This window comes from Neurospora tetraspora (genome assembly GCF_033439725.1).
Source record: "Neurospora tetraspora strain CBS 560.94 chromosome Unknown B0H65scaffold_4, whole genome shotgun sequence".
In the NCBI taxonomy this organism is placed as follows: Eukaryota; Fungi; Ascomycota; class Sordariomycetes; order Sordariales; family Sordariaceae; genus Neurospora; species Neurospora tetraspora.
The window spans coordinates 4,843,705-4,857,092 of NW_026944386.1; the positions used below are offsets into that span (position 1 = coordinate 4,843,705).

The window sequence follows — 13,388 nt, forward strand, 5'->3', positions numbered from 1 at the left end:
TAGGATTTCAGGGTAGTTCTGTTGCAACAGTATGTTGGATATATTGTACCATGTCTGAACAGAGATTTGTAACTTGAAGGGAACTGTCTCCGTTCCCTTGGTGTGTGCTGTATGCAAGGGGTTCATTGAGGGATGGCAGCGTCCGCTTCCGCTACCTCGTGCTCATAGATGCATGTTCACGGAAGAGGCCAGTCACTGACGCAACTTCATAGGCATGCCACGATGATGGCTATCTCCAGATCAACAACTGGAACGGGAAGCAGTCAATTCATACTACCGGTCTTACAACGCCTGGACGCCGGAAGAGATGCTCATATCTACCTAATGAAGGTGTGAAAAGGGGTCAATAGCACGAAGAACCAGTACCAACTCCAGACGCCCATGCCTCTGTCATAAGACCAATACTTGCCCCTCCTTGAATCTGGTCCTTTCAACCAGAGACCTAGGTGAGCTGCTGAGGAACTACAAATCCTTATCAGCAAACCCCACCCGTCCCCTCATATCCAGCACAACAAAGACAGCCTTGAGGAAGGTGTCCCCAAAGATAGAGACATCCAGGCCCATGTTGTTCTGAATACCACCCATGCACTGGGTGATCATTCCCGGATCATCCTCCTCTGCCTTGTCGTCCCTACCACCAACAAACTCCTCCAAAGAAGCAGGACGCGCAGCGGTAGAAGAGCCATCATCATCCTCCTCAACCTCGATTACAGAGAAGTTGAACAGCGCTCCGGGGATAGTAGCGTGCCAACCACCGTTTTCTCCGAAGGCGATCTTCAAATCCGGGAGCACGGGCTTCTCCTTGTCTCCCTTCCCGTCAGCCTCAGACCCAGTACCGGGAGGCGGACCAGACCTAGTATGAACAGGAACCTTCAAATCGCAAGGGAACGTCCAAACGTTGTATTCAGTGCGGAATACAGCGCCGGGAACGTGGGCGTAGTATTTGTCGACGATTGCGTCGGGAAGGAGGAGGATGGAAGTACCCGTGTCGATGATGGCTTCGCGGAGCAGCGTGGCTGTGACACCCGGGTTGTCAGTAGAGGCAGTGGGAGAGGTCGAGGTAGTGGGAGTGGCAGTGGCTTGAGCCTGAGTAGGGGGGTTGGCATCCTCGAGACCGTTCATCCACGGCGATTGGTAAGTGCTGTTGGCGATGGAGAAGAAGGTGTAGGTGGTCTGCCAGTACTCGCTGGGGCTGAGGGGGTAGTAGTTGATTTCTCCCTTGTAGGACGCTCTTAGACCCTTCTCTCCCTTATTGTCTGTGGCGGGAACGGCAGCAGCCGGGATCGATCCGAAGGTGTAGGCTCCGTTGGCGCGGGTGCGCAGGTCGATGGTCATCAGAGGCTGGTCCAGCCGCTCGTAGAGTTGCTCCACCACGGTTGTTTCGGTGCCGAGGGGGTGCACTTCGCTGGACATGTTGTATGCTAGACCCATGATGCCGGAGGTGGCGAGATCTGCGGCGAGGTCGAGACTGACCTCGAGGGCACTCTGCACGACGGCCTTGGGAACTTCGACACTGCCCAAACGGAGGGTGTCGTGATATACATTTCCAGCGGCGTAGCTACCATCCGCTGTTTTGTTCGCAGTGTCAGTCTTCGGGGAAGGGCCGAAAAAGGAAGGAAAGAGAAAAAAGCGAGGGGCAAGTGAGTTGAGAGGGTGAATAAAGGGACGGCATACCATAATGAGCAGCCCAAGAAGCATTAACAACCTTCTCCGCCGTCGTCGACTTTCCAATATCATACAACGCCCGCAGCGTCTTGTTGGCGATGAACGTCTCCGAGCTCAACAGCCAGAAACTGACGGAGCCGGTGTCGAGGTTGACGAGAACGGTCTGCGGAGGAGTGCCGACGGTGAGCGGGGTGAGGTACTCGCGCTCTTCCCAGAAGGGGGTGGCGGGGAGACTTCTGCTGGAGCCTTTGGGTTTGCCGGAGGAGGTACCCTTGCTGAGGTTGCCGGAGACGACCTTCTTAAGACCCAAGGGGATCGAGTCGAGGCTGATGTTGGGCAACCGGGAGAGGGACCGGTAGTACGACGCAAGGCCATGGTTGGAGGGTTGGTCGTGATGGGCAGAGTGGAAAGCGGCGTTGTAGTGAACCGGGAGTGAGAATGATGCCGGGGCCTTTGAGTCACGGCGGAGATCGTGAAGTTGAGAATGAGGTGAGCCGGGCGCAACCACGGCGGCGAGGGAGTGAGCCGCGAGGAGGAGAAGCGCCGAGATGAGGACGCTGAACTCCATCTTGGCTGTGTGGGTCTGGGAATGTGTTGAGGTCGAAGTTGGCGATCCGAGACTGTTAAGAATATCCCTTTCAGTGATGAATGGGAGATTCTTTTCCTCACTTTGACCTTGAGAGGAGAATGTAAGAGGTTGAAATTTCGAGTGTCACAGCCCCCCACTGTACCTACCCTTATATACTTGTTCAACTGGCCCAGTTGGTAAGAAACGCGGTGACAGAATGGAAAGAAAATATCCGATAAAATGCAGGTGACACAGGATACGTTTTCTCCCAATTCCCAATTTGATGGGTCATATCCGCTCGCTCTTCCTTCGGAGAGACGAACTCGTAAGATTTTGGAGCATGATACATCGGATTAACTTGCGGGCAATGACAAGAGGGCCGTCAGGGTTCTCAACAATTTTCCCACCAGGCAGTATCTCCATGCCCTAAGCGGTGATTGCCAGAAGGGCAGGAGCAAAGACCTTTTTGAGAAGAGAAGGAAGGAGCGCTGGGAAGTCAACGAGGTCACTGCTCGGGTGTACATTGTCCATTTTGCTACTAGCACGACAACAAGGTAGGAGAAGGAACTTCATGAACCGGGTATCATAATAATTTGTGATGTGTAAGCCAGATCGGTGAGCCAGTGTCAGTGGAAGTTCGGTTCGGCACGGGACGGCTACCACGCAAACTTCCATTGTGACTAACATGATGTCACGTCCAGACAACGTTTCTTCAAAAACAGGAAGCTGCCCATTTGCTATCCAAGTGTCTGTTACCCTTCCCACGAGGTTGTACAGTTTATGTTGCCGCTCTCAGAGAGGAGTGACCCCCAACTGTTTCGCCTCGAAACACACATGTAGTAGCACAGAAGAAGGAGCCACATACTTCCTTCGAGAGTGTTACCCAAGATCCAAGTTGGTCCAGGGGCCCATAGCAGGAAGCACTGATGTGTGACGGTTACTCACCAGGACAAACTGCAGAGCCTAGGGGCAGTTCCGTCCCACTCCGGAATCCGGCTCCGTGAAAGTGGGCCTGTTGCCGGTAGTTCAGCGGACCCGGACACGGGCTTGGCATCAGAGCGGATCCTCTCAGCTGTGGACTCTTTAATTGCATGACATCAGACTTGAGGGAGGCTCCTCATACGGTCATGCCCGTCATCTGCTAATCAAATGAGAGACTAAAGACTGCCAGATCAACAACGACGGTACAACTGAACGAAGGTATTGTAATGCTTGATCGAATTGACTTTCTCATGGGTGTGGTTTCAGTGCAAATGTCGATTTGTCTCGAAGTTTCGCAGTTGCTGGGCGCCCAGACCACTAAAGGCCTCCCATTGGTCAGATAGCTTCACGAGTGGATACTTCACAGCTGTCCTTTCGATAAGAACAGGTATCAATTAGTGCTGAGACAATGCCTGCCGCCAGCGCTGCCCGCTACCGCTACGACATAACGGCAGCTCCCCTCCGAATTCCAAGAGGAACAACACAACATCTTCACCACTTGAGGCCACTTTGTTCTGTCTGACGGAATGCCTCTTTTAGTTCCAGCCACTCCTTGAAGAGTCTCCTGTTTGTCCTCTTGTTTACAACACCCACTCGACACCGCATAACGATCGAGAACCCCCACCGCATACACAACACACAACACAACGCCCACCATGGCGCGGGTGTCAACACTATCACCCTTGAGGATATTCCTCTCCGCCATCTTCCTCTTTTCCGCCCATGTCTTCGCCGCCTCGGCCGTCCTGGGTGTTGACTTGGGCACCGAATACATCAAGGCCGCCCTCGTCAAGCCTGGCATCCCTCTCGAAATCGTCCTGACCAAAGACTCCCGTCGCAAAGAAACCTCCGCCGTCGCCTTCAAGCCCTCTTCCAATGGCCCCAAGAAGGGCGCCTATCCCGAGCGCGAGTATGGCTCCGACGCTATGGCCATCGCCCCCCGAATCCCCGGCGACGTTTACCCGAACCTCAAGGCCATCCTCGGCCTCCCCGCTGGCAGCGCCGAAGTTAGAGAATACGCCGAGAGGCACCCTTCCCTGAGACTGGAGGCGCACAAGACAAAGGGAACTTCGGCCTTCAAGAGCGCCGCTTTCACTGAAGAGGAGGAGGCTTGGCTGGTCGAGGAGTTGTTGGCCATGGAGCTTCAGAGCGTTCGCGCCAACGCCGAGTCTCTCGCTGGTCCTTCTAGCTCTGTGCGCTCCGTCGTCATCACCGTCCCGCCCTTCTACACCATCCAGGAGAAGCGCGCCGTCGAGCTGTCTGCCGAATTGGCCGGCCTCAAGGTCCTCTCTCTTATCTCTGACGGTCTCGCTGTCGGCCTCAACTATGCCACCAGCCGCCAGTTCCCTAACGTTAACAAGGGCGAGAGGGCCGAGCACCACCTGATCTTCGACATGGGCGCCGGCTCTACCAAGGCCACCGTTCTCCAGATGCAGTCGCGCACCGTCAAAGACGTCGGCAAGTTCAACAAGACTATTCAGGAGGTTTCCGTCCTCGGCAGCGGCTGGGACCGTACTCTCGGCGGCGACGCCCTCAACTATCTTATCGTCGACGACATGATCCGCCAATTCGTTGAGTCGCCCAAGGCGCAAAAGGCCGGCGTCACCCTCGAGGCCGTCAAGTCCCACGGCCGCACCATCGCCAAGCTTACCAAGGAGGCCGAGCGCCTGAGACACGTTCTCTCCGCTAACCAGAACACCCAGGCTTCCTTTGAGGGCTTGTACGACGATGTCGACTTCAAGTACAAGATTACCCGCGCCGAGTTTGAAGAGATGGCTGCCACTCACGCCCAGCGCGTCAGCGTCGCGATTAACAATGCCCTTACCATGGCCGGTCTGCAAATCAAGAATCTCGACTCCGTTATCCTCCACGGCGGCGCCTCGCGCACTCCGTTCGTCCAGAAGGAGCTTGAGAAGGTCCTGGGAGGAGCCGACAAGATCCGCACCAACGTCAACTCAGACGAAGCCGCCGTTTTTGGTGCTGGTTTCCGCGCTGCTGAGCTTTCGCCCAGCTTCAGGGTGAAGGAGATCAAGATCGCCGATATTGCTTCTTATCCCGCCGGAATGAGGTGGAAGAATGACGAGGGAAAGCCCAAGCACCAGCGTCTGTGGACCGCCACCTCGCAGTTGGGAGCGCCCGCGAAGGAGGTCACCTTCAACAATGTCCAGGACTTGTCCGTCAACTTCTACCAGTTGGTGGATGGTGTGGAAGTTGATACCACGGTTTTCACCACCAAGAACTTGACTGCCTCCGTGGAGGCGTTGGTGGAGAAGCACAAGTGTGAAAAGGCCGACATCAAGTTCAAGGTTGGCGTTCGTCTTCTCAGCGAGAACGGCGAGGTTGACGTTACCAAGGCCGCCGTTGAGTGCGAGGCTGATGAGCTGGAAAAGGCGGGTATTGTCGACGGCGTCAAGAACCTCTTTGGTTTCGGCAAGAAGGACAAGACTGAGGGTGATGAGGATTCTACTTCTGCGTCCACCGAGTCTTCTACGAGCACCTCCTCCACCACCAGCACCTCTTCTTCGGCCTCTGCGTCCGCCTCTGCCGAGACCAAGCCCGGCGAGCCCAAGAAGAAGCAACTCGTTCAAATCAACGTTGACTTTACCCTCACCCCCACTGGCCCCACCTCCCTCCTCACCAAGGCCTCTCTCCAATCCCTCAAGGACCGCCTTAAGTCCTTCGCCGCCTCCGACCGCACCCGCCAACTCCGCGAGGAAGCGCTTAACCAGCTCGAAGCCTACACTTACAAGATCAGCGACATTCTGGACCGCGAGTCTTTCATTGCGCACTCCACCGCTTCCGAGCGTGAGACTCTCCAGCAAAAGAAGGACGAGGCCAGCGATTGGCTCTACGGCGACGGCGCCGATGCCACTCGCGAGGAATTCAAGGCCAAGCTCAAGGAGCTCCAAAACATTGTCGATCCTGTCCTCAAGAGGGCGGAGGAAGCTGAGAAGAGGCCTGAAATTCTCAAGGGGCTGCAGGATGCTCTCCACAACACAAAGAAATTTGTCAAGGACATCAGGGAGAAGATTTCTGCGTACGATGCCTTCCATGCTTCTGCCTCTGCTAGCGCCTCTGCTTCGACGTCTATCGCTTCCTCCTCTTCTACCACAGCCCCGGCTTCTTCCGCTACCGGCGATTTCGACGGCCTAGAAGACGATGCCTCCACCACCGCCACCGCCGAAGACCCCATGAAGTTTTTGGAGAAGGACCTCGGTCCCGTTCCCCCTCTTTATACACTCGAAGACCTCAAGGAATCCGAGGATCTGTATACTTCCATCTCTACCTGGTTGGAGCTGAAGGTGGCAGAGCAGGAGAAGTTGGGACCCACTGATGACCCGGTGTTGACGGTCAAGGACCTGCTGGAGAGGAGGGAGAAGTTGGATAAGGCAGGAATGGCGTTGGCGATGAAGGGGGTGAAGAACTTTGAGAAGACGCAGACGAAGGGCAAGGGCGGGAAGACGAATGGAAAGGCCAAGGCGGGCAAGAAGAATGGCAAGGCCACCAAGGCGGGTGAAAAGCCGGCCAAGGAAACGGTCAGTGATGAGGAGATCGAGGAGATATTGAGGAAGGTTATGGCGGACGAAAAGGCCAAGGAGGAGGCCAAGGCTCAGAAGGGGGAGAAGGGGAGCAAGGAGGAGCCGATTAAGCATGAGGAGCTTTAAAAGGAGGTCTGATGCAGGTGTGCGTGTTTTAGCAGCAAAGCGTGTTCTGCCGTTACAAAACCATAGATTTATCGGCCTGGTTATAGGGATTGCAATGTTGGCGTCAATCTGTACCTAGATATCTACAGACAGATGTTACAAACTGAGTTACTGCTTTCCAGGTGGCACTTTCCACTGCCGTCGAGCTTCATACTCAACTGCTCAGTCCCCGTCTCCTTTCCTTTCCATTCCATTTCTCCCGGCCTCGGTCTCCTTCCCTTTCACCATTCTCTTTCCCTTCCCATCATCATCATCCTCTTCAGTCTCTGTCCCAGGCAACAAGCCCCGCTGCTCCTGCAACTCGTCGTCAGTCCAGTGATGCGCACGACTCTTATGCCAGTCCAGATCGGCTTTACTATCAAAGGTCAGGTCTAGGTTCATGCGATGCCCGGCGAGGAAGATGGTGCAATCAGGATGGATGCATACCCATTTCTCCTGGGGCTTGTCGGGTTTAGGGGTGCCGGTATTTGGATTTTCCTTTATTTCTCGCCATCGTTTGGGGTTCCGAGCTTTGAGGGGGACTCTTCTCGGGAGGGGCATGATGTGTGTGTGTGTTTTCTGGTCACAAGATGCCGCTTCACTTTGAGTTGGGAATTTGCTGAAGAGATAACACAATGCATGAGAGGAGTGTGCATGGAAATCGGTGATGGGAGCTCAGATTTATATACTCCGGTTAATATGAGTGTCCAATGCGGCGGAGAGGTCACCATAGTCATCATCGTAGAACAGTCATTCTTGATATTGGCTACTTCAACTGCTTTGCTAGCCAGATACCTATCAACTGGTTGTCGCTTTCAACGTGGAAAGGCTGTCTTGAGTGACTAGGCTAGTAATCCCACAAACTGCGGTTGAATCAAACGGGGTTAGTCAGTGCTGTCGAGAGTTTGGTGTCTTTGTGACGAGCGGGAGAAGAAAAAGTTCTGCCTGTCTGCTTTGCAAAACCAGTTAGATCTTGGAGCTTTCTCGCGATTTTGGCGCTCGATGTTGAGAACAGGATGCTCCCGTATTGGATCCTCCATGCCCGCCCGGAAGCAGATCACAATCCCTTTGGGGCTGAAAGTCCCTGACATACAAGCGTGGCAGTCATCAGTGGCCGTCCGAGAAAGGCTGCGGCGCCTTGAAAACTATCCTTGACAGCATACTGATCGGTATGTATGGCACCATGGTTCCCGCCGATGGGAGAGACCGTCAAACCCACAAGTGAATGTTATGGACCGGCTCCTGCTCCAGGCTCCTGCCGTGGGCAAACAGTTTCTGTACTGAGGAGCCATGACCCCAAGTCTGATAGCTACCCAGTACTTAAGGTCTGTGTTTGGAAGGTACAGCCATCAGACCACCGTGTGCAAGACAGCGTAGTCGGCAGAGGTGAAGCGCGCCACTTCAGTCCGTAACTGAGGTGCCCTCTTATCTAGAAGCAACTGTCTTTTGAATCTGTCCTCGGGCACGTTCGAACAAATTTTTTGTTACTTTTTTACTCTTTCTAGTGTATTCGCTCGAGGAAGATCGTGCAAGTATCGTATCGACGATATGCTCGCGCGCAATGATTTGTACTTTGGATATGATGGAGATTCCGTCTGTTGACGTTCGAGGAGACGCACGGTCAAGGAATCTGAAAAGAGAAGAGTTCCATGGTCAGCTCGAGGTTCATGTTGTGTATATGTAGTTCAAGGATCGCACCGAGGCGCCCATCTGTGCAACGCTCTGCTGCAGTCTGTGTTCCGAATTGACGTTACCTGACAGATTGACAGCCGCCAGGCCCTTCACCCGCTAGACCTCGCGACTTCAACCGGGATCTAGGCTGTTGCTTGACTCCATCGCATCGTGGAGGATCGACGAGGATCCGGGGAAGTCGATGTGGCCGGGAGGTGGACATGTTTCGTCTGGAGGTGACGCGCTAAAGGCCCGCTGTTAGTGCTGCCTGCCGCTGTACACCGTGTTTTCAACGCACAGCGGATAAGGTGCCCCCGCATCCCTAGCGGCATTGGAGTCAACGACAACACTCGTTCTTTCCTCCTTCAACATCGATGTTTCCTTGGAATTCTTCAAGTCCCGTCTTTTCAAGTATTTAACAACGATGTCCAGTCCAAGTGGAATAGAACCTGACACTAATCACCATGAGCTACACCATATCTTCACCAATCAACCCCTCCCCTCTCTCCAGACCGGTCCTTATCGGCATGCCCGCTCGTCATCTTCAGCCGTCGGTAGGTAGTCGTCCGGCGCAGTTTTTCGGTTGTTGAACCAATCATGATGCGTTCCGAACCATCGTCGATGCTTTGCATGGCACGTTTTTGACTGTTCTGGAAGTCGGGGCCTGATGTCGGGCAAGTGTCGAGATGGCTCTTGCTGACATGGCTTCAGACCGAGTCCTCTAAGCCTCATGGTCAGATTTGTTTATTATCATCACTCCAATTCCTTTGATGCAAGTGGCCTCTCTGCTTTGTCGTCTTCCACATTATCATCTTTATTACCTTATCCGTCTATCCTACCTAGACAACAGTAATACACAGATATTCCGGCCTGATAGCACCTCCAGACACTATCCCCCGTCAACTTCCACATCTTTAACTCAACCACCCAAAACCTCGAAATGGGCGACAACTTCCAAACTCCATCCCCGGCTCCGGCTCCGGCTCCGGAACCACAACAGGAGCCCACCCCCCAAAACGCCTCCCTCCTCCAGGCCTTCGAATGGTACATCCCTCCTGACCACGCCCACTTCCTCCGTCTGTCTTTTCAGATCCCCCAACTCTCACAGCACGGAATCTCCTCCCTCTGGATCCCTCCCTCCTGCAGAGCCACCTCACCCCAGTCCAACGGCTACGACATCTATGACCTCTATGACCTAGGCGAGTTCGACCAGAAGGGTTCCGTGGCCACCAAGTGGGGGACCAAGGCCCAACTGCTGGAGCTGGCCCAGAAGGGGAAAGAGTACGGCGTAGGACTCTACTGGGACGCGGTCCTCAACCATCGGTTTGGCGCCGACCACCGCGAGAAGTGCAAGGCTGTTGAAGTGGATGCCAACGATCGGAGAGTGAGAGTAAGCGGGGAGTACGAGATCGACGCCTGGGTGGGCTTTGACTTCCCTGGTCGGGGAGACCAATACAGCAAGATGAAATACCACTGGTACCACTTCTCCGGCATCGACTTCAACGCCGACGATCCGGGCAAGGCGGGGACTATCTACCAGATCATTGGGGAGCAAAGCCAAGGGTGGGCTAAGAGTCCCGAGGATGTTGATGGTGAAAAGGGCAATTATGACTATCTGATGGGGTGCGATTTGGATTATAGTCATCCGGAGGTGGAAGAGGATGTGCTGAATTGGGGAAGGTGGTTAGCAAAGGAGGTGCCGATCAAAGGAATCAGGTTTGATGCGGTCAAGCATTTCAGTGAGAGTTTCTTGAGGAAGTTCGTGAAAATGCTGGATGGAGAGTTTGGCGAGGGCTGGTTCTTGGTAGGCGAGTTTTGGAAGGATTCGTTGCAGAGCATGGTATGTCGTTCGTGAATTTGTCTACAACAATGGACCTGAAGTGCTGACTTACAACAGACTGATTATCTTGCTCGGATGGATCACAAGTTCTCGTTATTTGATGCGCCGCTAGTTTATAACTTTAGCGAGATCAGTACGAGTGTCTCTGCTGATCTGCGGAGGGTGTTTGACAACACGCTGGTGCAAAAAGCTCCCGTCTGCGCTGTGGTATGTTCCTTTTTTCTCTTCTTTCCTCACCCACGTCTCTCCTCTCTTCCCTTTCTTCTTATTTGCTCGTTTTCTTCTTCTTCTCTTCCACTACACTCTCTTATCCCTCCATCCCTTCCCCTTTTCTTCCTAATTGAGAACCCCAAAATTGCTAACGCCCACTGCGACAGACACTAGTCCAAAACCACGATACCCAACCTCTCCAAGCTCTTGCCGTCCCCATAACCCCCTGGTTCTTTCCCCTCGGCTACTCCCTCATTCTCCTCCGCGAAGCCGGCTACCCCTGTGTCTTTTACGGCGACCTGTACGGCCTTTGCACTCCTACCCCTGACAGCCCATCCCCCACTACACCAACCAGCGGCCCCGTCACCATTATCCCTAAGCTTCTCCTGGCCAGGAAGCTCTATGCGTATGGACCGCAGACGGACTATTTCGACTATCCCACCTGTGTCGGCTGGGTGCGGCACGGGACGTGGGACAGAAAGGATAAATGCGCGGTGGTCATGAGTAACGCGGGAGAGGGGTGGAAGAGGATGCTTGTGGGCGTGGAGTGTACTGGGCAACGGTGGACGGATGTGTTGGGGTGGAGGAAGGAAGTGGTGACGGTTGGAGAAGATGGGTGGGCGGAGTTTAGGTGTGGGGGTTGTAGTGTGGGTGTTTGGGTTTGGGAGGGGGCGAAAGGCAGGGAGGAGTTTGAGACTCAGTTTGACTTCGACATTTATGCTGTCTCTACTAACAAGTGATGTTGAGGGACTGGAGGCTTGGGGTAGTGGAAGGGGTGAGAGAGAGACTGGAACGGGTTATAGGAGAAAGGGCGGTAGGGTGATTGCGGAGGATGTGAAACAACAAATCCTGAAGGACAGGAGTGCGAAAGATTGTTCAAATGGTAAATACCGGAGGTAGTTCAGGCACAAAGAGGCAGTCATTCAAAAGAACAAGGTAGGGAAGTCAGGTCGTATTCTGCTATCAACATCAGTTTTCTCCTCCAGCCCTCCTCATCGAGAGCCTTCCGAGTCTATCAACAGCAGACAACCACTTCGCTCCTCCCCGAATATGCCCAAGGTGCAAGACAGGTCAAGTTCCAGTCAGATGTGAACCAGAAAAGCCGCCAAGCTCATGCTACAAAACAGTTAAAAGCCAGACATCTTCCGATCCGAACTCCGACGCTGAAATGCAAGTCATCCAGGCAAAGGCCATAAACCATGAATTCCCAACTCATTAGTCATTACCCTCCAGCCATCGAGTACCAGTCCAGCTCGCGAATCAGACCAAACCAGATCATGCCGAATCTGAATTCTCGAAGTGTGCGTTCCAGGATCCGGACCCCAGTTCAAACCTGAGTCGCGGCAGCCATCTTACCGCCATCAACACCCGGCAAAAACGTCTCCGTGTTCGAGGAGCTCGGCTCCGGCCAACACTGCCAGTCATAATAACAAGGCTGCATCGTCAAGGTGATCGAGTCATCGGTATAGCTCGCAGTGAAATACCACGACAGATCATGAGACGTGGGCTCATCGTTGGCGTCGTTCTGCTTGCCAGCGTGGACGCCCTCATGCTCAATGTGCTTGGCCTGAACGCCTTTGCCAACCTTGGAGATGCGCTCAACAGCACCCTCACCGCCGTTGAGAATGGTGGTACGAACCTGCTCCTTGGGAAGAAGCAGGGAGGGAGCGGGGGTGGTTACGCTGAGGGCAGCCTCCTCCAACGGGTTCGGGGCGGGGGCAGGGATGGGAAGGACGTGGTAACCAGGGGCAATGGAGACGCTGGTCTCGACGGGCGAGACGGGCGAAGATGGGGCAGACCGACGCTGAACGACGGGGAGGGTGCTGGTGACCATGCTGTTCCACTCGGTCCAGGTACCGGAAGGAGGAGCGAGCGGGTAGCTTCTGGTGGGACGGATGACGGGGGCAGGAGTGTCGGTGGCATCAGCGCCGTTGGGAAGCAACAGGGTGTAGGTGGTGGCCATAGTGTCGAAAGTGAAGGTCAGGGTGGTGTACTGCTTCTCAGGGGCAACCTGCTCGGCTTGGAGACCACGGGGGCGGGCGGCAAAGCTTGGGGTCTCGCCGTGAGTGCTGCTGTGGCTGGTATGGTTGGCAGAGACGGTGACAAAAACCGGGGTGACGGTGATGGTGGTCTTGGGGACGGCAACGCTTGAGTTGGTGAAGCCAGAAGCGGTGATAGCATCGGCGGAGGCCGCGATGGTGACAGTCTTGGTGTCGGTCTCGACCTCGGTCACGATGCTCTCAGTCACAGAGTCGGACTCAGTCGCGGTGGTGCTGGCGCCGTAACCGCCCGTAGGCACAGTCACAGCGGCAGTCTCAGTGCCGTGAGCGTGGTGAGTATGAGTCGAGAAAACGGGCTTGGGAAGACCAGGCAAGCCATCGACGTGAAACTCCCCGCTGGCTGTGGAAGTGACGGTCTCATGGCCGGTGAGCTCACGGGTAGGTCTCTCGATGTAGGGCGCAGCCAGGACCTGGGTGAGGCCGGCGCTCAGGGTGAGAAAGACGTGAGACTTCATTGTCGCGTTCTCTCCTCGTTGGCGAATGAGCGAGTTGGGCGGTGCTGACCTGTTTCTTCTTGGGCCGTGAGCTTGCGGGGCGAAGCCTTGAGGGAAGAACGATGATCTCGAGATCAAGACCGTGATGGTGTTGTAGATGGTTTGACGGAGGGAGAGAAGGATTTTTCTGGGAGGAGAAGGAGGGCGTGGAGGGGTTGCTGCCCTATTTTATCCAGAAGGCTCCCGCCGCGTTCACCGGCTTCTGCCAGCTGCCTG

The 13,388-nt window shown here is 54.7% G+C and overlaps 5 protein-coding genes across 5 annotated transcripts; 3 read left to right on the forward strand and 2 right to left on the reverse strand.

The window, feature by feature from the left end:
* Positions 1-462: 462 nt before the first annotated feature.
* Positions 463-2,233, reverse strand: B0H65DRAFT_509366 (aspartic peptidase domain-containing protein; the record flags this gene model as incomplete). Its single annotated transcript, XM_062828308.1, has 2 exons — positions 463-1,568; positions 1,675-2,233. 2 exons carry the CDS (start codon positions 2,231-2,233, stop codon positions 463-465), a joined length of 1,665 nt encoding a protein of 554 aa, XP_062682370.1.
* Positions 2,234-3,632: 1,399 nt separating this feature from the next.
* On the forward strand, positions 3,633-7,057 carry B0H65DRAFT_467607 (Hsp70 protein-domain-containing protein). The gene has a single exon (XM_062826915.1). It carries the CDS (start codon positions 3,871-3,873, stop codon positions 6,877-6,879), a length of 3,009 nt encoding a protein of 1,002 aa, XP_062682371.1. The 5' UTR covers positions 3,633-3,870; the 3' UTR covers positions 6,880-7,057.
* A 214-nt stretch (positions 7,058-7,271) lies between these two features.
* On the forward strand, positions 7,272-7,908 carry B0H65DRAFT_213377 (uncharacterized protein). The gene has a single exon (XM_062821962.1). The coding sequence runs from the start codon at positions 7,303-7,305 to the stop codon at positions 7,741-7,743; it is 441 nt and encodes a 146-aa protein (XP_062682372.1). The 5' UTR covers positions 7,272-7,302; the 3' UTR covers positions 7,744-7,908.
* Positions 7,909-9,404: 1,496 nt separating this feature from the next.
* Positions 9,405-11,607, forward strand: B0H65DRAFT_213381 (glycoside hydrolase superfamily). The gene is made up of 3 exons (XM_062821963.1): positions 9,405-10,408; positions 10,466-10,615; positions 10,786-11,607. Exons 1-3 carry the CDS (start codon positions 9,509-9,511, stop codon positions 11,356-11,358), a joined length of 1,623 nt encoding a protein of 540 aa, XP_062682373.1. The 5' UTR covers positions 9,405-9,508; the 3' UTR covers positions 11,359-11,607.
* Position 11,608: 1 nt separating this feature from the next.
* Positions 11,609-13,285, reverse strand: B0H65DRAFT_213382 (uncharacterized protein). The gene has a single exon (XM_062821964.1). It carries the CDS (start codon positions 13,131-13,133, stop codon positions 11,946-11,948), a length of 1,188 nt encoding a protein of 395 aa, XP_062682374.1. The 5' UTR covers positions 13,134-13,285; the 3' UTR covers positions 11,609-11,945.
* Between the last annotated feature and the right edge of the window lie 103 nt (positions 13,286-13,388).

Bases quoted from the DNA above. Each gene is read 5' to 3' on its own strand.
- B0H65DRAFT_467607 (XM_062826915.1), top strand. From the start codon at position 3,871: ATGGCGCGGGTGTCAACACTATCACCCTTGAGGATATTCCTCTCCGCC.
- B0H65DRAFT_213382 (XM_062821964.1), bottom strand. From the start codon at position 13,133: ATGAAGTCTCACGTCTTTCTCACCCTGAGCGCCGGCCTCACCCAGGTC.
- B0H65DRAFT_213381 (XM_062821963.1), top strand. From the start codon at position 9,509: ATGGGCGACAACTTCCAAACTCCATCCCCGGCTCCGGCTCCGGCTCCG. The intron at 10,409-10,465 runs GTATGTCGTTCG...GACTTACAACAG, and splicing joins AGGATTCGTTGCAGAGCATG to ACTGATTATCTTGCTCGGAT. The intron at 10,616-10,785 runs GTATGTTCCTTT...CCACTGCGACAG, and splicing joins AAGCTCCCGTCTGCGCTGTG to ACACTAGTCCAAAACCACGA.
- B0H65DRAFT_213377 (XM_062821962.1), top strand. From the start codon at position 7,303: ATGCCCGGCGAGGAAGATGGTGCAATCAGGATGGATGCATACCCATTT.